Source organism: Rhinolophus ferrumequinum, chromosome 8, assembly GCF_004115265.2.
Source record: "Rhinolophus ferrumequinum isolate MPI-CBG mRhiFer1 chromosome 8, mRhiFer1_v1.p, whole genome shotgun sequence".
In the NCBI taxonomy this organism is placed as follows: domain Eukaryota; kingdom Metazoa; phylum Chordata; class Mammalia; order Chiroptera; family Rhinolophidae; genus Rhinolophus; species Rhinolophus ferrumequinum.
In genome coordinates this window covers 84939712-84962511 of record NC_046291.1, presented here as the reverse complement: position 1 = coordinate 84962511, position 22800 = coordinate 84939712, and the positions used below count along the sequence as shown (strand labels likewise).

At 38.7% G+C, this 22800-nt stretch overlaps 1 protein-coding gene across 1 annotated transcript in view; it reads right to left on the bottom strand.

The window, feature by feature from the left end:
• NCKAP5 (NCK associated protein 5) overlaps positions 1–22800 on the bottom strand; it is an 826259-nt gene that overhangs the window by 276926 nt on the left and 526533 nt on the right. Inside the window, exon 7 of the mRNA XM_033113039.1 lies at positions 3720–3869. Within this exon, the coding sequence (XP_032968930.1) occupies positions 3720–3869 (150 nt within the window). The remainder of the gene's footprint in view (positions 1–3719; positions 3870–22800) is intronic.

The following is a 22800-nucleotide window of genomic DNA, read 5'->3' as shown; positions in this document are numbered from 1 at the left end:
AGTTGAGAGAGCTAAGGGGATATCTTCTTGATTTCTAGTTAGGTATGAAGTTGGTCAATAAGTGGAGAGAAAGGACTGGTGGGGATATAGGGAGGAGGGCCTGGAGACAAGCAAACTATGTATTCCAAGAAACGTGCCATGAGTAAACCTGGGGCCTGAGGCCAAAGCCCAGGAGTAGAGAAAAAGGAGGACCCACGGTCAAGTCAATGGATCATGAAGGTCAAGTCTGGAAGGAAGATCCCTTGAGTTAGTGGTGTGGGATGAGATAAGAGAAAAGAACAGTCCTTCGCCAGAAGGGGCCTGTAACATGTTGAAAATGATGAGCTGTATTCTGAGTAAGCAGTTTCTGAAATAGCAGGAGTAAAAATCTAAACTTAAAATAAAAAACACTGAAAAGCTACAGAAAACGTGCAAGTGATATCCAGATCCCATATTTGTCCTTACAGCACAAATATGAAGTATACCAAATGGTTTCTCCACCTGACATCAGGACCCTGAACAAAAATTATAATTTAGGCCCATGGACACTGAGTAGAGAAAACAACTGCTAAGAGGAGAAAGAAAATGTGTGTGTGTGATTATTATTTTGACTGCTGGCCCTAGAGTTCTTTTTGGAAGGTAAATGTCCTGTTTAGCAAAATACCATGATGAGCTCTGGGAATGAGAGCATTAGTGGAGTGCAGAGACAGAAAGAGCTCTGCATAATATATGATGGGGAACTTGGCTGTGGAAAAGGGAGCAAGTGACCAACAGCTGGCCATGTTTATGGTATGAGGCTGAGAACTGACAAGAAGGCCTAGTGAGAAATGGCCTGCAGTTGAAGGACTGAGAGAAAACAGCGCTATCGAAAGACTAAGTTCAAAGCCTTTAGACTTTGGAATCTTCTGACTATGACCAGTCATCCTTTGCAGGGTTTGATTTTGGAAAAATTAAGTAAAGGAGGCTCTGTTTCACATGAGGTAGCTTCTGAAAACAGAAGAAAGAGTGATTTCAAATTGAGCGCAAGTAAGAAATCAGTCTCGGAAATGACCAGAAGTGGGAATAATTCTGGGGTGAAGGTGACACTAGACTTTCCTCAGGCTGATGGATATTATGCTTGGACAATATTTATTTAATTCTCAGTCAGGGGCTCCTCAGCTACTGTCTAGGTTGTTTTTAAATAGTTTCATGATAGTAATCAAGAAATAATACTAGAAGTCAACTCTGCCTCTCTGTTTGGAGAGCAGGAATTAAGAAGGCCTGCTTTCTATCACCCTTCAAATCATTCCTTAGTGCTTCCCACAACACTAGGGGCCAAGAGATTAGGGAACACAAATCCATGGTGGTCTCAAAAATACACTGATAAAAATTTTTTTTTGTTTGTTTTTCTAAAATCTTGCTGTACAACATCAAACGTTGCCAAAGTAATTTTGAAGAATTATGTTTAATTCCCCTGCAATCTTCCAAAAGCATTTTGTTAAAGTGTCTAAATCTGCATGGGGACCTGTGACTAGCTCAGACTGCAGTGTGTCAGAATGAGTCCTCCATTTTCCCACAATAATGGTTAACTCATGCAAAGGATCCTACACGGAGAGCACATACAGTGAATTATTAAAAACAAAGTGAAATTAAGTAACATATGAAATTCAGATGAAAATAGGAAGAGACATATATATGTGTGTATATACATAGGTAAGTATTTCATAAAGATCTCTTATCTGTTCAGGTAGACAATAGTAAGGTATTTGTGGGCAGGGAGAGAATAAACTTAATACTGCACAAAAAAACTAAGGGAACAAGCAGTGACACTGTGCCTAGAGGACATTAATTCAGAAAATAAAATTTTTTTTGTGAATTAAAATTTTGGAGCTTAATGGCACTTAGATATATCATCTATTGCATCCAACTAAAGAAATACTACTTCTCTTATACTCAGTAAGGATTTAAAAAACATTCACTGCCAAAGATATTTTTAAATATCTTGGTTCGATTAAATAAAATGTCCTTTACAAAGTTGTTGTAATAACAATTAGGTGAACTAAGAGCAGTTTTCATTGTAATCACCAAAAAAGTTAACAATTTCAGTACATGGTTCTAGGGAAGTAAGACATTGTAATATTCACTCATTCCTATTGTAAAATCCAGATAATTCAATCTCAGGACAGCCATGAATTTCCCAAGACTCCCAGAAACCTCAGTCTCCTTTGAGAAGGCCTTGCCACCTTTAACAAAGACTATTTTAAAAGCGACAAAAAGTATGAGAACCTTTGGGGAGAAATGGATGATTTCTGGTCACTTGCCCAAGGGGACCTGCTAGAGGGTCCCTGGGTTGACCTCTCTTCTGCCCATGTGTGACATCACTTGCTTAACCTGTCTACCGTTGGTCACACCTGTGTGTAGTAGCTGAATGTTTTCATCCATAGTTCTTGTGTTGCTTATTGTATCCCGATAAATGGGGGAAACATGATTTAAGGGAAGGAAGAAGCCTTGGAATAGGTAGACAGACAAGACCATAATACAAATATTAACTCATTTAATCTTCATTACTTCCCTATAAGATAAATTACTCTTATTATCCCCATTTCTGCAGTTGAAGAAACTGAGGCATGGAGAGTCTAATGCACTCAACATTTCAACTTAGAAAGTAGAATTGGGATTTAAACCAAACCCTGGGAATCTGGCCGAGAAGTCCATAATCTTAACGATTTTGCTTTCCTACTGCTCAGGAAATTAGAGTAAAAAGGACATGCCCACTATAGACCACATGGTGGTCGAGGCAGGAAAGGAGGAACGAAGCAGAGGAAACAAGACGTCTCCAGGTCTTGTTTCTTCCCTTTATTGAAGTGTTTGGGATTCTGTAGACCCTATGAGAGAACTACATTTTTAGAGGTTCTGAAGGCCCCTTGTACCTAGTTTAAAAAGAGATGGGTTACCCATAGTCTTTACTTAAAAGTAATTACTGTATGCCCCAGTTCTATATGCTAATGGAAAACTTAATCGAAAAGAGATAAGCTAACTCACAGAAAAAGACACCTCGCTGAAACTTTCAGCACGTGAAATCTCAATCAAGAACTAATAACTGGAATGTGCTCTGAGGATTGCTATAAACATTCAGGAATTAACACCTGGAGTGAGGTCAAGTGCCATTAAGTAATAGATCAGTGGTTTCAAACTGTGTTTCTGTGGACTGTCATGGTTCAAAAACCACCCGCAAGCATCCGTTAGCTAAGCTTCAGTTCTACTTTCATGTTTTACATGTTGAACTTCTGCACAGATTTTCTTTTTTTTTTTAAATAATGGTCCTACTGCTTAAAATTAAATTTTGTTTGTTTGTTTACAATCATCCTTACATAGTATTGGATATTTTGTTTATTCATTCACTCATTCTATTAGGTATTGGGAAAACAAAGTGAAATATTGAACAGCCTCTTCCTTCAAGGAACTGGCAATTTTAGGGGAAGTGGTCCACTTTGAGGGCTGAAATGAATTTAAAGTGAATTACTGTCCTATGTACTCTTTTTAATGCAATACCATCATCATCGCAAGGTCAAGACTGAGCGATACAAATGAGGAGCACAAGCTAACAAAGTCATCACAATGAGAGAGACTCGATCCCATTAGTCTGGGGGAACGGAGAACCGAGAAAGGAAGATTTATCCTCACTTAAAACTGCTGTCAATAAAAGAAGTAGAACACTGTTATTTTTTCTTTAAATGTGTAAAAATTGTTTCATGTCTTACCTCTAGAGCTTTCAATCTTTCTAACAGCAATTTGGTCTTTTCTTTCCCCTCATCGGCACTGCTGCTTTCACTCCGCGAATCTTCGTCTACTACCATGTGAAGATCGTCCAAAGCTTCTTTGTGTTTTCTCTCATCCTCTGGCAGTTTTTCCTAAAGCAAAAAAGAATGATTGCTTTCAACAATCTCCACTGAAACATAAGCAAGTCTACGGCTGAAAAGTTTGGAATCGCCCTATTGCTTTTGCATTCATTTCAAGGCTGAAGAAGAGATTTTTCTAATATGTTCGGAGTGGTGCTTATATTAGTAAACACAGTAGATATTTTTTAATTAGTCATGGCAGGACCTCTGAATGCACACGATCTCTGCCCAGTGGGAGAAGTGACCTAACCAGCAAAGCCTTGGATGATGGAGTCATGTGGTTAATCCGTTTTTATCTACACCATGGGATTCAGCTGTGCTCTAAACTGGAGAAAAATAAATCCATCTTCATACCTTAATTTGCAAACAGCTTAGCTCCTCAAATAAGAATCATTAAAGTTGCTGGACATAAAACCATTTAATGAATTTAAGAGAAATATTGAAATGATAGTGAATTCTGAGTTATCAGAATTTAGAATTCTAAGCTGAAACCAATTAGTTCTTTTGGCTCAGTAATGATACAGCTCTAAAGGACCCCGGAGTCCCTTTTCTCACACTCCAGGATTTGTAATGTAGCCTTGAAGCAGACATAAAATGTTGTTATCTTGTCTTGTCTCCCTGTTGGAAGCACCTCACTCAACCTTGTGTCTGGAAGCTTTTTGGAAGTTGAGAAGAGTTCATTTGAGACTCATGACTGGCTCTTGTTTCCAAAGGGGGAACAATGATAAGAGACTATCACATGAATAAAAAAAGAGAAAGAATATCATATGAAAAAGAAAATCTCATCCATTTTGTACATGTATCAAGACCCTCGTGCTACAGAACCAAGTGACATCACTCCATCACACTATTTAATTCTAAGCACAATGCTGCAGAAATCATTTTAATACAGCTGGTTGTCAACTCTGAGCTAAACTGGATTATCAATGATAGGAGATTTCTTTATATTAGCACTAAACTAATATCATTTGCAAATACAGAAATACAAAAGAAATGATTCTTAACCTCTAAGCACTTATAAAATCTACTTAGAGAAGAATAGCATAAGAAGGAAAAAGAACAGGTTTTCAAACTGTTTACAAAGGTGCTTTGGCAGTTGCAAAATAGTTTAACTTACTTTTTGAACATGAATTATGAAGTATGTAAAAAATAACGTTTTCATGTATATGTGCATATGTATGTATGTGTGTGTGTATGTGTGTGCATATATATATATATATATATATATATATATATATATATATATATATATATAGAGAGAGAGAGAGAGAGAGAGAGAGAGAGAGAGATACAAATATCTGGAGACCACATAGTATCTTGATCCATATTACTCTGTTTTGTATAGAGTTCAAGATAAAATTTCTCCCATCATCTATCTATATAAATGTGCCATTGATTAGAAAGGTGATATAGCTCTTTATGAAATCAGGCCTGGGAGTGTCAAACTACCCATGGTATGCAGGCGTGTTCACTTCCATAAGTGAGTTCAACTCAGATAAATGTCAGGCAAGTTTAAGGTGCAGATCCTCAGGCCAGGACAAAAATCTAGGTCATAATAGTATTTTAGTAGTTTTCATTTTTTTCAGGTTTGTTTACTTGTCAGACTTTCATTTCCATGATAAGGAATACGTCTGTAGAGTTACAAAATCACCTTTGAAATGAAGAGGTCCTCCTACTTCTCTTTTAAGATTTCGGATCACTTAATTAAACATTAAACTGGGACTGTAAAGCAAACTGTTTTTAAAAATATTATCTACATCTATTTCTCTATATGAACAATGGTTTTTCATTGTTCTTTTAGCCAACTCCATAGATTTTATTTATACAGACACACACACACACACACACACACACACACACACTCTGTAATAATTAGGTTTTACAGCTAATTAAACAAAGAAAAGCCAGTGGTATGGGGAACGGATAGCCAAAAGACTTTGAAATATGGCAGCCAAGATTCCAGGTCTACCATTTACCACCCTGGCAAATAATCTTAGGCAAGCTATTTAATTTCAATAACTCTTGGATTCTTTGTCTCCTAAATGTCTAAATGACACAAATGCCAACACATATGACATACACACATATACAGTCAATTATCATTATTCATAGTAATGTTTTATAAAGTTGTTATGAACACTGAATTAGTGAATACTGAATCTTTGCTCCTAGGGGAAATACAGGGTTATGTTCCTGTAGGCCTCAGGTCACAACATTTTCATCACTAATCAATACATAATCTTGTTTTATGAGTGTATCTATTTAAAGATACCTCATGTAATACAGAGGGAGCCAAAATATGTATACACATTTGAAGAAAGAAAAACTTATTAAAATCGTAATACTCAATATATACCAATAACATAAGATGAATACAAGTCACATTTGACTTCCGCAATTACAAGAGGTGCTCAAAGTGGTTACCATCGGCGTCCAGACACTTCTTATTACGGCGAAATACTGCTTGAGCAACGCTGACCAAAGTGTCCATTTGTATACATTTTTTTGGCAACCCCGGTATATATTGTTGATTGATTAACATTGAACTAACAGCCAACAGCACTATAATCCATGCCTGAACAAAACTTACCTAATACCTGTTTTCTCCACAAGGCACATCACAGAACTTCTTGCACTTAGAAACACTAGATAGCACTTCAGAACTATGTTTGGGGGACATTTTAAAGGTGAACAAAAAGCATAAAATGTGAAAAGTGTGGTACTAACTAGAGCATGGAAAGCACATGTGTTTACAGTGTGAGAGCTGAAACAAGAAGGCAGAGTATTGCCTTGTTTGATCTCGGCTGAAAAAGTGCATGCCAGGTGGAAAAGTTTTCACCACTCTGAGAATGTCCACAGATGACCATGAAAGCACTGCAAGGGATGATTGGGGGGACTGAAAATAAATTTAGGGAGTAGGTGAATTCACAAGTAAAGAATCTACAAATAATGAGGATCAACTGCAAGTGCGTGCGTGTGTACACGCACATCTAAAATGTGGAGGAGCAGTGCCTACATATCATTATATGAAACAACCAGAAGTTATTCAAGATAATATAGATTATATATGAGTATTTAGATTCCATAAAAAACAAAGGTTATTTCACATAATTTGAAGAAAGGGTGATCAATGCAGGCTGTGAGACATGATTTCATGGAAATGGAATATGCTTTATTCTTTGACAGAGCGATACAACTTGAATAGTTAAAGAGGCATAGAGCGGGATTTCTGGTCAAAGAGAAAACTGAAACAAAGCCTCCCAGTCAGCAATAAATTTGTCTTTATTGGTTTATGAGGAAACCAGTTAGATTACAGCACAGTTTTTTTTTTTCTTTTTTCTTTTCTTCTTTTTTTTTTTTTTTTTTAGAGAGTAGTTGAGGAACAGAATTGGAGAGTAAAAGAGAGAAAGGATTGTTGGATATAAGAAAGAAAAATTCAGACATGATTTATTTGTTCGTTTGTTCATCCTACAAACGTTTATTGAGCCCCAACTATTGGTGATTCACTGTTCTAGATGCAGGAAATATGGTAAAGTTCCATGGACATATATTTGAATGGTGAGAAACATGACCACGTCCAAATTAAATCTGTAAGTTATATAATTGTAGCTAGTGGTAAATGCTATGAAGAAAGCCAAACATTATAATGTGATGGACATTAGTGTGTTTAGGACGTTAGATATGGTGACTTGAGTGTAAGGCTGTCTGAGAAGGTAACCCTTTGAGCTGAGACCCGCTGTAGAGGAGGAAGCAGCCATGCAATGGCCTGGGAAAAAAGCATTCCAAAGAGAAGGAACAGCAAAACAAACTCCCAGTAGCTGGGCTAAGTTTGCTTTACGGGCCCGCTGAAAAAAGTCCATGTAATGGATTTATAATGACTAAAGAGTATGGGTAGTAGGAAATGTGATCAGCAAGACAGGTAGACCATGGAGGATTCGCAAGGCACAGGAAGGGGATTGATTGGATTTTATTCTAAGTGCAGGAAAGAGGAATTTCAGGCTAAGAAGGGGAGTGATGGGTTCTGATTTAAATTTTATAAACGTCATCATGACTGTTGCAATGGAGGATGACCTGTGGTGGTAAGGAGCTGGGAGACCAGTTGGGAGGCCTTTACATAGGTAGGGATAAAAATTAGAAATACTTGGAAAGTTTTGGATAAGGACTTAGTAAAAGCAGTCCCCATAGTGGATTGGTAGGTCAGGAGCCCTGGATTCAAAGCCCTGCTGTTACATTTTTGCACCTTGCTGGGCAAGTCATTGGCCCTTTTGAGCCCTCCATTTCAGCCAGATGTAAAGTAAAAGGGTTGGGCAAAATATCCCATCTAATACTCAAGTTCTAAGAATTCAATTATTCAAGACAATTTTCAGGAAGGAAATATTGTCGATATGCTCAAGGGTAACAGAAATGACAAGAGAACAGAAAAGGGACCTCTAGATTTTGTAATAAGATTGTTAGTGGGGACCTGAGAGCTATTTAACTGAAGTGTGATGATGACACCAAAATTGTCAGTGGTTAAGCAAAAAGTGAAATGAGAGAAAATAGAGGCGATTTTCTTAGATGCTTATGTGAAAGTTCAGCAGGGCAGAGAAGGAAATGTAAAGAACTGTGCCTGATGGGCATTGCAAAGTGGAAATCTTTTTCAAGATATAGAAAACTGAGCTGTTTGAAAAACTTAAGCGAAGAGGGAGCACTGGAGATGGCAGCAAAGGTGGGAATGTATGAAGAGGAGACCTCCAAAATAGAGAAGGCAGAAGATAAAGAGCATTGATAAAAAAAGCAAGGTTTTTCAAATGTGGTTCCCTGCGAAATACCACTTTGAAGCTTACTTTCCTGGTTAGTATTTCTAAATCGTTAGTTAGTGTCTAGGTTGGGTTCTTACAGAACAAGGATTTGAGTGCAGGTAGTTCATGTGAGAATTGCAGGAAAGACCAGTAGAGAAGAAAGGCAGGGAAGGGAGGGAGCCATGAAAAGGCATATGACTAAGTAACTGAAGCTAATTCCATGGGAAACTCAGGGAAATGGGGCAAAACACAGGCCTGGGAATCACCCCACCCAGCAGTGAGGGACTTGGGATGTTTAAGAACCAACCTCTGAGAATCAATGGTGGAGGGCAGCTCCTAGGGTATCAGTTTCCCGGCACTTACAGCCTGCCACAGGCAGTGCGGCTTTGTATACTTCTCACATAAAAGTGCCCTCTGACACAGACACTGATAGCTGGGCACCATGGGGGCACTCTGGATGGTTCTGGGGTATGGGTAGGGCACTGCCGATGTCCACTGTAGGTGTTGAAGAGGTATGTGACTGCTCTGATGTGACACCACTCTGGAAAAAAGGCCACATTTGTATGCTGTGCAGACTACTCATTGACCTAAAAGCACACTTCCTGGTGTTTTATATTCTAAAATGCCCTGAAACAAATCCAGAGGTAGAGTTATATGTCCTGTCCTTTTCTTTGCTCTTGTCTCCTTCATCAGTTACCAATGAGAATGTTAGCATATAATGCAATAATGAGAAAGAGGATAGTTTAAGTAGACGAGCAAAAGAGAAAAATATGAAAGTAGGAGAAAGTTCCGAGAGAGCAGGAAATACAGCTATACTCCATTGACAGATCATGGTTGTCGATTTCATAAAAGAAAGCTGTTGAACTTATATTCATAAAAGCAAGACAATATATATATATATTAAATCAGGTATATGTATTCTACCCATACATAAGAAACCTAGACTTGTTTTTTTTTTCTTATCAGAAATTTTAGTTCCTTTGCTAATTAATCACCTGTGATTTACATGGTAAAAAGAGAGAGAACAAGACAGAGGTCAGAAACATGTAGTTTTAAATAAAACATATTCTTTTTATGAACCTTTGAGAGAGAAAGAGGAAAAATAAACCAAGTCCACTCCTGAAAATGCCAAACTATGAAGAGAATAAGTTGATATCAGAGGTGACCTGTTTTCATGTTTCAGTTCTTCATGGGCTTTCATCAACAGTGAATTCCATAAAAGTGAGGCCACTACACAAACAACTTTCACTCCTCACATATTTCATATATGGTTGAGATCATAAGCTTGTTTACCTCAACAAATACCAGCTGGTTTGCAGGAAGCTCCAGATTTAGGAGCTCAGTTAGCATCCAAGGGTTTAAATCAAATTTTGCCTTGTGGGAACACAGAACAATCCTGAGAGCTGTAAGCTTCTCTAAGTGGTAACCAGGATAATGATTCACCTTTGGAGGAGCCCTCATTTTTTTGTCCTCAAATAGTCAGCATTATCAAGCCTATGTAAAATAATATCAATCAGTACACAGCTCTGCGTTGCATCTGTTCAGCTGAGACAGATGACAGTCCAGGGAGCTCAATTAGTCCAAAGAGCAATCAGTGGAACTCTTCACTGACGGCCAACTACTATTCAGTCAAAAACATTATGGAGGGAAATGATCAAAATGTCCTTCCCCAAATGTGTCTTATTCATCTTCTGGTCACCAGCTCCCCCCAGCCCAGCACACAATGGGACTTGAGGAAGGTTTCATGAGGTTACCTTACTTTATAATTAATTAACCCATCCATCCAACAAATATTTACTGAGCAACTGCTATGTGTCAGGCAGTGTGGACGATGCCAGGGGTACAAAGGTGAATAAAAACACACGTGGTCCCTGTTCTCATGGAGCTCAGAGTCTTGTAGAAGGAGATAGTGAATAACCGAAATATCACAGCAAATGTAAACTAGCACTGCAATTTGTGCTGGGAAGAAGAGTTTCCAGGTGCTTCGAGAATCAATAATAGAGGGATACAAAAGAGAGTTCAGGAAAGCAAATGCCCATGATTAACAGCATGGAAGTTTACCAGGAAATGACCATGAGGTAGAAGGAAAGGAGGCCTGTGAGGCTAGGGAGGGAAATGAGGCTGGATGGGCTGATGGCGCCAGGCCACAAGTCAAGGAATTTTGCCTTTACCTTAAGGGCAATGGAAAGCCATCATCTGTTTTCGTGTGTGTGTGTGTCTGTGTGTGTGTGTGTGTGTGTGTGTGTGTGAGAGAGAGAGAGAGAGAGAGAGAGAGAGAGAGAGAGAGAGAGAGAGAGAGAGAGAGAGAGAGATCACAGGATTAGGGTTCTGAAATAGCTCTCTGGGACAGTGGTGGATGAATTGGAGGGAGGTAAACAAAGACGTGGGGAAAATGAGATGCTACTGCAATAGTCTAAGCAGGAGTTGATTGAACTATGATAAAAACGACAAGCTCACAAAAGGAAACGTCATAGTTTGTAAATCATCTTGTAATTTTGATTCTTTAGTATGCAGTTCCTCCAAGAAAGACAAATAACTAACATTTCCTTAGGTCACTGTTGTTCAGAGAATGGGCCAACAGCCACTGGCAGGAGAGTTGATGGGGGTAAGGAGAGATGTGGCGTTTGTTTAAAATTCAGATACGTTGGCCAACTCTGGCCCTAGTGAATCACAATATCTAACAAGAAGACCATACATTGTTAATTTTAGAGAACACCCCAGGTAACGACTCCATGTCAAAGTTTAAGAGCTTCTGGACAAAGATGATCCACCATAGAATATGAATCACTTTCCCTTTAGATAAGTTTTTGAGGTTGCAGATTTAAATTTTTTAATTAATAAGTAAATGAACAGGTAACTATTCAAATCAATATCCACTGGAGAGTAAAGTGTGATGGCTATTAGTCGTATGTTGGGACTATAGTTGTAAGCCAAGCCAGCTGGGATAATATCCATCCAAATCTTGCTAAATCCTACTTCAGTCATACCGTATTTCCCCAAAAATAAGACCTAACCGGAAAACAAGCCCCAGCATGATTTTTCAGGGTGACTTCACCTGAACATAAGCCCTAATGCATCTTTTGGAGCACAAATTAATATAAGACCTGGTCTTATTTTCAGGGAAACACAGTAGATGTCATATGTTGACATATACTGGGAGTGTTAAAAAAATGTGTACAAGGGGACACTTTGGTCAACGTTGCTCAAGCAGAAGTTCGCAGTAATCAGTAGTGTCTGGACACTGATGATAACTACTTTGAGCACCTCTTGTAATTGCAGAAGTCAAATGTGACTTGTATTCATCTTTTGTTATCAGTATATATTATTACAATTTTAATACAGTTTTCCTCTCTTAAAATGTGTATACATTTTTTTGGCACCCTCTGTACAGTAGAAACAACTCTATGTTAGTGCAATGGGAGAGCCTTGGAAAATTTCCGAGTTCTGAGAGTTCAATGCCCATCATTTTATGGTTGTACTTTTTCATGGAAGCAGATGGCAGTAACAGTTTATAACTACTTTCAATGGCTTCTACAGCAAGGGCACTACGGTTCCAACAGATAGGTTCTACGTGCGTAATCTGGGAGGAAAATAATTTTCGTGCTTAGAAAGACTTCCTAATTTAAAAATAATTTTTGTTTGCTTCTCGTTTTTATAAAAATTAAGCACAAATTTGTCCATCAGTGTCCTAAATGAGGTAGGAAAATGGCAATTGGTTGTCACAATGGGCTCACAATTTCTATAGTAAGAAAAAAAAGACGTTTAAACATTCATGCCCTTCTCTCCCACCCCTTCCCATCCTCAGGCCTACTGGGTGAGTGTGGTTTCCTGGTTGTGTGCGCAAAGGCTTGGCTTCAACATGGTGGCCCTGCTGTCTTCCATCCCATCACTGGGGGCGTGACGCTACATCTGAGCCCAAGACTGTGAAGATAATTGAAGGACCCCAGCTTAGGGCAGGGGCAAAGACGGTGTGTGTCACCTGTGGCCATATCTTGGCATTTCATTTGATAGGATAAAGGGAGAGTTAATGCCATCTGTTTCTTAAAGTCCATCAAGTTCTGTCTCACTATGATCAATTCTTATCTAGGGTGATAAATCTTCTTATCTAGGGTGGGAACACAGACTCATTTTTATCAAGTTTTAGAACAAGTAGAAATAAAAAAATCTACATTTCAATTCTAGCTCTGCTACTCACCAGCTGTGTGATTTTAGTCATGTCACATGAGCTCTCTGTCCCTCAAGTTCTTCATTGGTAAACAAAACACACAGAAAGAGCCTAACTCAAATTTACTTAATTTTGATCATCTGTAAAATCTCAACTTGGAAGGATAAGCATTTAAAACACTGCTGAAGTTCGGGAATTTTAATACAGAATGCCACAAAAATTAAATCTGCCTAATAAAACCAACCTCCAACCCCCCTATCTCTCTCTCTCTCTCTCTCTCTCTCTCTCTCTCTCTCTCTCTCTCTCTCTCTCTCTCTCTCTCTCTCTTTCTCTCTCTGTGTAGGTGTGTGTTTTCTATCTCTCTTACTTGAAAACACCAGTCCTCTTTTTGCTGCGTACTTTTCTTTGGTCCTAAGATAGAAGTCATGTAGTCTAACCTTTGCGTTTAGCGCATTCCATTTCCTGCCTGTAAGAAACGACAGGACTGGTGAGCCACACTGAGTAAGAGTTTAGGGAAAGGTACTCCTAACACTCACAGGAAATCATGCCCAACCTGAGTCCCCTCTGAGGGCATTTGCTTATGGGAGGAATAATGCGAAATATCTCCTGGTTGCAAGGCTTTAGAAAAATGAAGAAAACTCACTCATCACTCTATTTTTATTATTTTTAATTCTGGTGGCAGACAAAAAGCCTACATGTAGAAATACTGCAAGTATGCTGATGATGCTAACAGTTACGTTCTGCTCCAGCTCATTCATTCTTTTTCTAAGGGAAATTGATTGCCCTTATCTCTTACCATTACTCATAAATAAACAAACAAACAAGAAAACCTCAAATACATATAGTTTTCTAACTTGAAGATGTCAAAAAGGAATCAGAGAAATAAGAAGAGACATCCAACTTTGGAAACCTAGTCAGTTGTAGAAGTTAGAACAGAATGTTTTTATTTTGAATATCCCCCCAAGTGTTAAAACCACCTAATTCAGAGTAAAAATATAAAAAGAAATAATTTAGGAATGATCCCACAAGGCAGAGATTGGGGTGGTGGTAGCATGAAATGTTAACTTCTTTCCAGAATACAAAAAAATAATAAATAGCATCTAATATTTGTATAACTCTGTAAAATCAGAATTAAACCAAACAACTTCATGCATACCATTTACACACTCACAGCAATGGGGCTGTGAGGCAAATATTGCAGATTCCCTTTACAGCTAAGAAAACAGGCTTTGTTCAATTATAGAACAAATAAGTCATGAGGATGTAACGTGCAGCACAGGGAATACAGTCAATAATATCCTAATAACTTTGTATACTGTCATATGGTTACTAGACTTATCATGGTGATCTCATCTGAAGGTATATTAATACCGAATCCCTACAGTGTACACCTGAAAATAATATAATATTGTATGTTAACTATACTTTGATAAAAATAAAAATAAAACATTCTCTGGTAGGTTATTAAGTGACCTGTTTAACAGTAAGTGGCAGAGTCAAAATTTAAATATAGTTCTGATTTCAAATGTCACGCTCCTTTCACAAACTCAGTTACCTTTTTCAGACTTTCCCATGCTCCTATAGATCATTTTTTAAATGGTAAGTCTATCTGGGAATCTGTAATCTTTATTTAACTGTGAACCATGCTGCTGAGAGCGTCCCTCCCTAGGTTCCCAGACCATTCCTCCAGTGAGTGGGTGATGTTATCAGAGATTTTGGGTCTGGCCTCAGATGACTATTAGCAGAATACCGTGTTTCCCCGAATATAAGACCGGGTCTTATATTAATTTTTGCTCCAAAAGACCATTAGGGCTTATGTTCAGGGGATGTCATCCTGAAAAATCATGTTAGGGCTTATTTTCCAGTTAGGTCTTATTTTTGGGGAAACACGGTAGGTTAAACAAACCACTACTACTGCCATAGTTAATGATGATTCAATTAGTTCAAAATATAAACGCACACCATATTATAAGCTAAATGGAAACGTAGAGGCCAGCTGTCTGGCTGATAGCCAGCCCGGTGGCATCAGATTCTGTGATATATTTGCTCATTTGTTTTCTGGTGGTGGGGAGAATGCACAGAATATATTGTCACTTTAGATAGCACTTGGGCAAATACCAGGGATCACCAGTAGCTTTTGTTCAGCACTCGCACACTAAATTTTAAAGGTAGGAAAATAGCATCAGATAAATTACAGGATTTTAAAAGAACATCCCAATTTGTTCACAGTTTAAGATTACTGTCAGGCAAAACATATAAAACTCTTCTTTTTCATCCCTGGATTTGACTTACAAAGTAAACTAAGCACACGGTAAAATCCCCAAGATTAAATGTGTATGATGAATACGAGAACAAAGTGTTTTCTTTATGTCTCTAATATGAACTCACGACCATTCGCATATCAATTCACATCTACTCCCCATTATTCTTCACTCAAAACACTTCTCAGTATTGCAGACTGTCTTCCATATTGAACATCTCTGTGAAGTTACATTAATAAATTTTCAGATGATGCTTTTATTGCCTGTTTCATCTATCAGCAACACTTATTTCCTTAAAAAAAAGTTCAATTCTAAAGGCACTTTATACAAAGGGAAATTCTACTGTGGAATAGACTGATGTTAAAAAGTGAGCCGTGATTTTCAATAAAGGTATGCTCCAGGTGACTGGACATTTAAGAAGATTAGCAACAGAAATTATTTCACTGTAGATGGTTGTCTGAGTATAACCTGAGCAGAAATGAACCAAAAACAGTGAGAAAGTCATGTAGATGGGAAATTTCAGTGGTTAATGGTCACAAACACTTGGAGGTCATTAAAAATAACTCATAATTTAATGTCAAAATTCACGTTCAAATTCAATCTCTTTCCCATCTTCCCTTCCCTCTCCTCCCCTGTCCCATTTCATGAAAGAATTCACTGGTCAGGGGAGCCAGTGAGCTCCAGAGGGAAGCTAAGGTCACGAATTGAGCAGTAACCATCCCAAATGAACCAATAATTCAGTCACTGGCTCGTTAGTGGTAGGCGGGTGGCTGTATTCACTGATGTCTTTTTATATACCTACAATAGCCATATGTATGAGATTCCTGGACAGAATTTTAAAGTAAATTTAAGCAATTACAAAATTTCTATCTCACTATTCTTGTAAATACATTGTTAGATGACCAATGTATCCAAGATTTTTTCTTTTTTTCCAGAAAATATGGTCAATACTATGTTTGTATTAACCAAAATATGGTCAGTACTATTCAGATACTATGTTATATACTACCTCAATGCTATATATCTATATGTATATATATATATATGTATATATGTATATATATATATCTACATATATCTACATATATCTACATACCTATATTTATATCTATACCTGACAATTACTGGCAGAAAAATGTTTATGTACCTTCTGAGTTTGTTAAACTGAAATGAATTGGCAGAATATTTCCTCTGCAAAGAAATAATTTTGTAAATGTTCAAATATAATAATAACAAGTAGTTCACATGGGAAAACCACATTGTCATTCTAAATTCGGTAAACAGATGTTTTACGTAGCCTACCAGGTCCCAATTATAACGTAAGAGCCCGACGGTCAGGAATAACGTTTTATATGTCGTATCCCCATCACCACACACTGCACAACACAGAAGGCACTCCCTAAAATCCTGTGTTGTTGAATGTGATGATGCCGGATGAGGGGTGATATCTTGTATAACTCCTGGTGAAACTGTGAGTAAGCTTAATGCTAAATTCCTTATTCTTAAGTACTTACAAAAGAAAACTATTTTTAAGCAAGTATCTTGCTATCAGAAACATAAAGTAAGGGACTGATAGAATATTTGCGTAAAAGATAAGAGCACCATGAACTTGACCCCCACTCCTAGAAAATGAGATTTTGCACGCTTCTCCTTTAACTGACACCCTACCACATGCATGTCATACAGGGACACATCACCTTTTAAGCCATAAAGTTGTCTAGCCTAAAATTGGGATTTTCTGGAGACGCATAGACCCACTCCTGATCAAGGTGCTCCATGCCTCCCACCTTCTTGCCTCCTAGGCTTACGTAAAGGAAGAGAGCTAATGAGGTGCATTAGTTGTACTTTTGAAAGTCAGAGATGGATTATCTGGTTAATTCTCTTGGGGCTCATGTCAGAACACAGAGAAGCCTCACCTATTTGCACCTAAATGGAACTTGAAGATAAAGTAAGAATTACATTTTTTTTAGTACAATTTACATAATACCTACTCTCTGTAGTCAGACAAAGTTTAGTTCATAGAGCAAGGCTCAACTGCTTGAGGATTTTACTGAAGAGATTTTCCAACAATATTGTCCTGGTGTGCTTTTTGACATTAAAACTATTATTTTTATCCCTATCCCCTGAAAGCGGCAGGAAGCTATCATTCTAGATGATTCTTTGTCATTAAGTGGGATGTACAGTCTGACAAGCCACTCACAGCCACAGTAGGAGTAGAGAGGCAAAGAGTGTTTGGTGAAGACACCTGTAACCCTTCAAGATGATTCCTCTTGGTAAGAGAGGGAAGGAAATTCAGATAAATTATCAAGAAATAAGCATGATTTAAAACAATTAGAAATATATATATAGCCAAAAAATGTATACACATTTAAGAAAGGAAAAAAACCACTGTATTAAAATTGTAATACTCAATATATACCGATAATAAAAGATGAATATAAGTCATGCTTGACTTCTGGAATTACAAGAGGTGCTCAAAGTGGTTACCGTCAGCATAATTTTAATATTGTTTTCTCCTTTCTTAAAATATGTATACATTTTTTGGTACCCTCTGTATGTATATACATATACATATATACGTATGCATACCAAAAGTGATATAAAGGTGCATCAAAAACTTGAGTAATCATTTCTTTTCGTGCAATATCTCTGTGCATTTGAAGAATAATGAACTGGGCAAATTGTGATTCTTGAGACAACAGTCTGTCCCCAAGATCTCCCGACTTTACTCCAACAAAGAGTCTCCTAGATCCCACTGAGGGTCGTCTTAATGCTACGCAACTTTCTGCTGCCACAGGAGGACGGGAACATAAAAGTAACTACTGAACTGGTTTTCCATTCTAGGTCCGCACTCATGGGCAGTGCAGCCTTGGTAAAGGCCCTTGGTTGTTGGTGACATTGTTTCTCCATGTGCAGAATGAGGTAACTTCCCCCCTTCTGAGCATCTAAGACTTGCTCCCTCTCCTGCTCATCGCCACATAGTAACTGACCAACATGTGTCACACGACAAATCTTTCCCTAGGAAATCATGACGAATAGAGCCTGGCCGCCTTGTGCACAGCAACATGACAATAAGCAGCTGGTAAACATGGCCTGTGCTCTCGGCTACCTTAATAAATAATGAGATTATCTAACCCCCTCCAAGCATCGCTGGTCTCCAAGACAGCACATAAGCACTTCATAGACTCTTCCCGTCACTAAAAACACGAGCCCTGAAGCACTCTGGCTGTGACTGGCTGCGCAGTAGGGATTCAGCCCAGTTTCCACCGTCTCTCAGCGCAGCTGGCTTTGTGTGCCCAGAACTGTTGGAGACACTGGTAAAGAGAGTCGGAAGCAATTATAGTTCAGGCCACTCTGGAAACTCAGCTCCAGTGGAAGGCTTTGAAATTGTTGGGCTGAGGAAAGTTCGAGGAGTTCATCGTCGAGGATCAGCAGTGGGGCCTGGCTCTCCATGGCCTCTCTGCTTGCTTTGTACTGTCTTTACAGGGCCTGCCTTTCAGTATGTCAAGGACAAAGACTTAGCCAGAAAATAGTCCTCAAGCTCAGTTAACAGGCAACACTAATTGGGATCAATTTAGAATCTTGTCTTGTTTCCTTTGTGTCAGTGGTTCTCTCCTATTTATGCAGCTGAAATGATTTTCTGCTTCCAGCAAGGCCGTCTTCCTACCAGCAGGATTTTCCTTAACACTTCTGTCTCCTCACACATTTCTACTAGTCCTCACACCATCCAGCCTGGGGTCTCTGAACTGGACCTCCCTATGCTCCAGTCATCTTCCTGAACAACCCACTGACCTACCTGTCCCATGTCCTCAAATTCTCCCAACAGCCTTGGCCTGCCTTCTGATGCCCCACTGCTTCCTCAGCAATGAGCTCACTACCAACCCATGGACTGAATACGGCTGGGAGTGAGGTCCGCAGGTCCTGAGAGGTGAAGTAAACTTGCAAACATTGCACAGCTTGTGAGAGGTTCGGTCTGGGTCTACACCCAGACTGTTGACCTCTAAAAGCATTAAGTATATCCATAATTCTCTGATTTCTCTCACCATAGTACCCATAATCCTTTGCTATACTTCAGTGGAAGATCCCTAATCTTCTGGGGTCTCTTATCCACATATCCACAGAACAAAAGAACATTTCCACTTATGTGACTTTTACTGTCTTTCAAGTACTAACTCAATTCCCACCTTCCCCAGAAGCTCAATGTGTCTCTTAACAAATGTAGCAGGTTGGCTACCACCAAGGAAATGCTGGTGGTAGGTTGATGAAAACAAGACCCTGGCTGTAGGAAGCTTTAGTGGGATGAGAAAGGAAAAAAATACAGCTGGATCTAATGCCTTATACTGTTGTAGTGTTTTTGTTTGTTTGATTGTTTTTTTTTTTGTTTGTTTGTTTTAAGATTCTTGTAGAGGATCTTAAACAAAGCAACCCATTAGAATTGACCCGTGGAGATTTTAAAAATTCTCATGGCCAGACAAACTCCAGACTAATTCAACTGGAATCCCTGGGGTGGAAAACCAGGACATCACTAATTTTTAAAACTCTCCAAATGATTCCAAGGCACAGCCAGATTTGAGGAGCACTGGTATAGAATGGACTTAATGCTACCCCTGCAAAACTATGAGACTTGGAATCAAAAGACCAAGTCCACTGCATCCTGACACTGTGTGATGCTCACAAAGTCAGCTGCTTCTGTGAAACTCAGTTTCTTCACCTGTAAAATGAAGCTGGACTTTCTGCCCTTACTATTTTGAAAGGTTAATGTGAGGATCAAATGAGATGATGTGAAAGTATAAATTGAAAACACATATTAATTATTATTGTGACAATTTTCACTACCAAGTCTCCAACAGTGATTCTCCAATGCTCAGGAGAAAAAAAGGAAATAAAAGTACATAGAGAAGAAAAAATACGATAATAGAAGGATTGGAAAAAATTAACTATAGTGGTTCAAGAGAAATGTAGCCTTACAACTTGTTATATAAATGAAATAAAAAAAGATTATAAGAGAACATTTGCAATGGAATTGTTTTTAGATTCTCACTTATTATTATTACAGTAGAAGCTTATTAATTCATACTAAGTTACAGATGTGGCCCTAACGGGGGGAAATTAATTTACTATGCTAATTTATAATTTAGTGTAGAGACAAAATTTACTGGGGGTGGGATGGTAAACCTACCGAACAGAACACGTTTGGAAAAACATATATTGTGATCTGTTTACAAAACAATGGACTCATCATGAATGACGATTGACCTTTTGGTGTTCATTTAAGAAGATGAGGGAAGAATATAAGCCATTATAAGACCCAAATTCAATGGGCTTGCTTTGGGAGTGCCTTTGAACTTGTCAGTTTGGTGTGGGGTGCACCCCACAGAGGCCACGCAGTAAGTGACACGGGGATAGGATATCAGGCTGTCAACAGTTACTGTGATCATACCAGCCTGAGGTCTCGGTCCTGCGAGAGTGAGGGCAGGAGAACAAAGAGGAGTGGTTGTTTCTCTTTCCTTCCGTATGCAGATGGCACTTGGTGAATCATAGACGTGGTGGTTGTAATTTGTAAGTTGCGTTCACTTCTCTATCCCAATGCTACTTTCTAACGCCTTTTCCCCTGGTACCCTTGTCCAAGGTAAAGTCTCATCCAGACTTACTTAATCAACAGAGAATTATAAGTTCCTAATTAACTTTAGGAAAATTGTTTTCTTGTTTTCTTTCCAAACTCCAAATCCTACATCCTAAATTCCAGTTTTCTGAGAGGAGTTAATAGAGCAAAGTCCTCAGATTTAACTGATTTACGCTAACACGCAAATGACTTTCACTGAAGAACATGAAGCCCTCACTTCGTGAATAGGTTCTTGGAAACTGTGACTTTAAGTGAAATAACTCATAACAAAACCAATTTTACCATAGGGTTATTGATATAAACAAGAGTTCATTTCCTATGGCATATTGCTAGGCACAGAAACATCCCCAAACTTCTAAATAAAAACTCAAACTTCCAATATTAAACATTAAGATACATGTGAGCTCTGTATACATTTAAGAAAGATTCGTAAAACAAAGAAGATAATTCTTTGCCAATCCACTTATACCAGTTAAGAGTCAAAGGTGGCTGGAGCCTCCTCCAGCAGCTCAGGGTGCCAGGCGGGACTCCACACGGAACAGGACACCCTTCTATCACGAGGCCACTCACCCACACCCACACCCACTCAGGCTGGGACAATGGAGACACACCAATTCACCTGATGTGTACATCTTTGGGATGTCTGCGGAAGCTGGAGAACCCAGAGGAAACCCACCCAGACAATGGTCCAGGGCAGGAATGAATTTTTCTTTTTCTCATCAATGTTAGAACAACATGACTTTGAATGAAATGTTCTTCAAGGACCTGCTATATTTATCTTCTTGAGTCTTCATTTTTTTACATGGAATGATGCTTTACTGGATAAAACTTCAGAGAAATATCAAAATGAGAAAATATTGGTAGATACGGTCTGAGGACAACAAGATTGTGTAATGGGAGATTCCACCACGCCTTTTGCCAGTCCTGTCTGGGAACCTGACCCTGGGTTTAGCACATTTCTCAGGGTTTTATCATTTTCTTCAGTTCTGAATTTTTAGATTTTTAACAGCTCCCATGGTGGTAGCTGCTAAGCCAGGCAAGAGTGGGACAGGGTAAGAGGGAGAATTTGACTGTGTGAAGAGAAAGAACAGATGAGTACATAGACAGGGCTAGATGTGTAATGATAGCATGTAATAGCTGCCGTTCATTGAATACTAAACATGTGCTATGCATGTTATCATACACTGTCTCCAATTGTTAGGTGAAATCACGTCTGGGGGAGCACTCCGAAGACAGCAGCCTTTCTGTTTAACCTTATTATACCCAACGTGGAGAAAAATGATACTCGATTAAGTTGCCCAAAATGACAAAACGCATTGAGATTGAAAAATGGGATCTTCTTCCAAGTCTGTCTGAGCCTAAAACTTTCTTACTTACATTCTTCATGTATTCTCCAAGCACTATCTCTTCCACATGTGGTCTCTAGAAAGTCAGGGGCTGCTGACAGTTCCTGGCATTGTTTTTTTAATGGCCTACAAATTTCCTTTCCTCAAGTTGCTTCTCCCCATTATTAATCTAAATTTACTCTTATACAGTTAAAAAAAAATTACTTAGCACTGTTTGCATCAATATTTGAATGAGTGGCCAACAGATAGACATAGGGTAGAGGACAGGTTTGTTCAGTGAACTTCTTCACTATCTGCACCCTTTAAGAACCTGAGGAGTTTACAAAGCTTAGTGCATGTGGGGCAAGTCCTCCATCTTTGGACACTGGCACAGCTGGCATAGCCGTCAAATGATCTAAGATTGGATAACCTTTCCTTCTAGGCAATAGCAAAAGCATTAGTGGGAGGGAAAAGAATCCCTGAATTTTCACTGACCTATATGCCCCTGCACCTTTTAGACAAACTTCCTTAGAAATCTTCTGCACCCCTTCTCATACCTTTGAGCTAGCTAGAAAAGATCTTCATAATCATGGTGTTGAGTGACTCACAGTCTTAACGACCTATCAGAATCACCCGTGGACATTTTTAAATGTATCAAGGCCCAGGATAAACTGCTGCAAATTCTGCAAAAATATTCTGGGTCTGGGCTCAGCTAAGTTGAGAACTTGCTCACAGTCATACAGTTGGGTCCTGGAGAAGATTTGTTTTTTTTTTTGGCAGATGGCCAC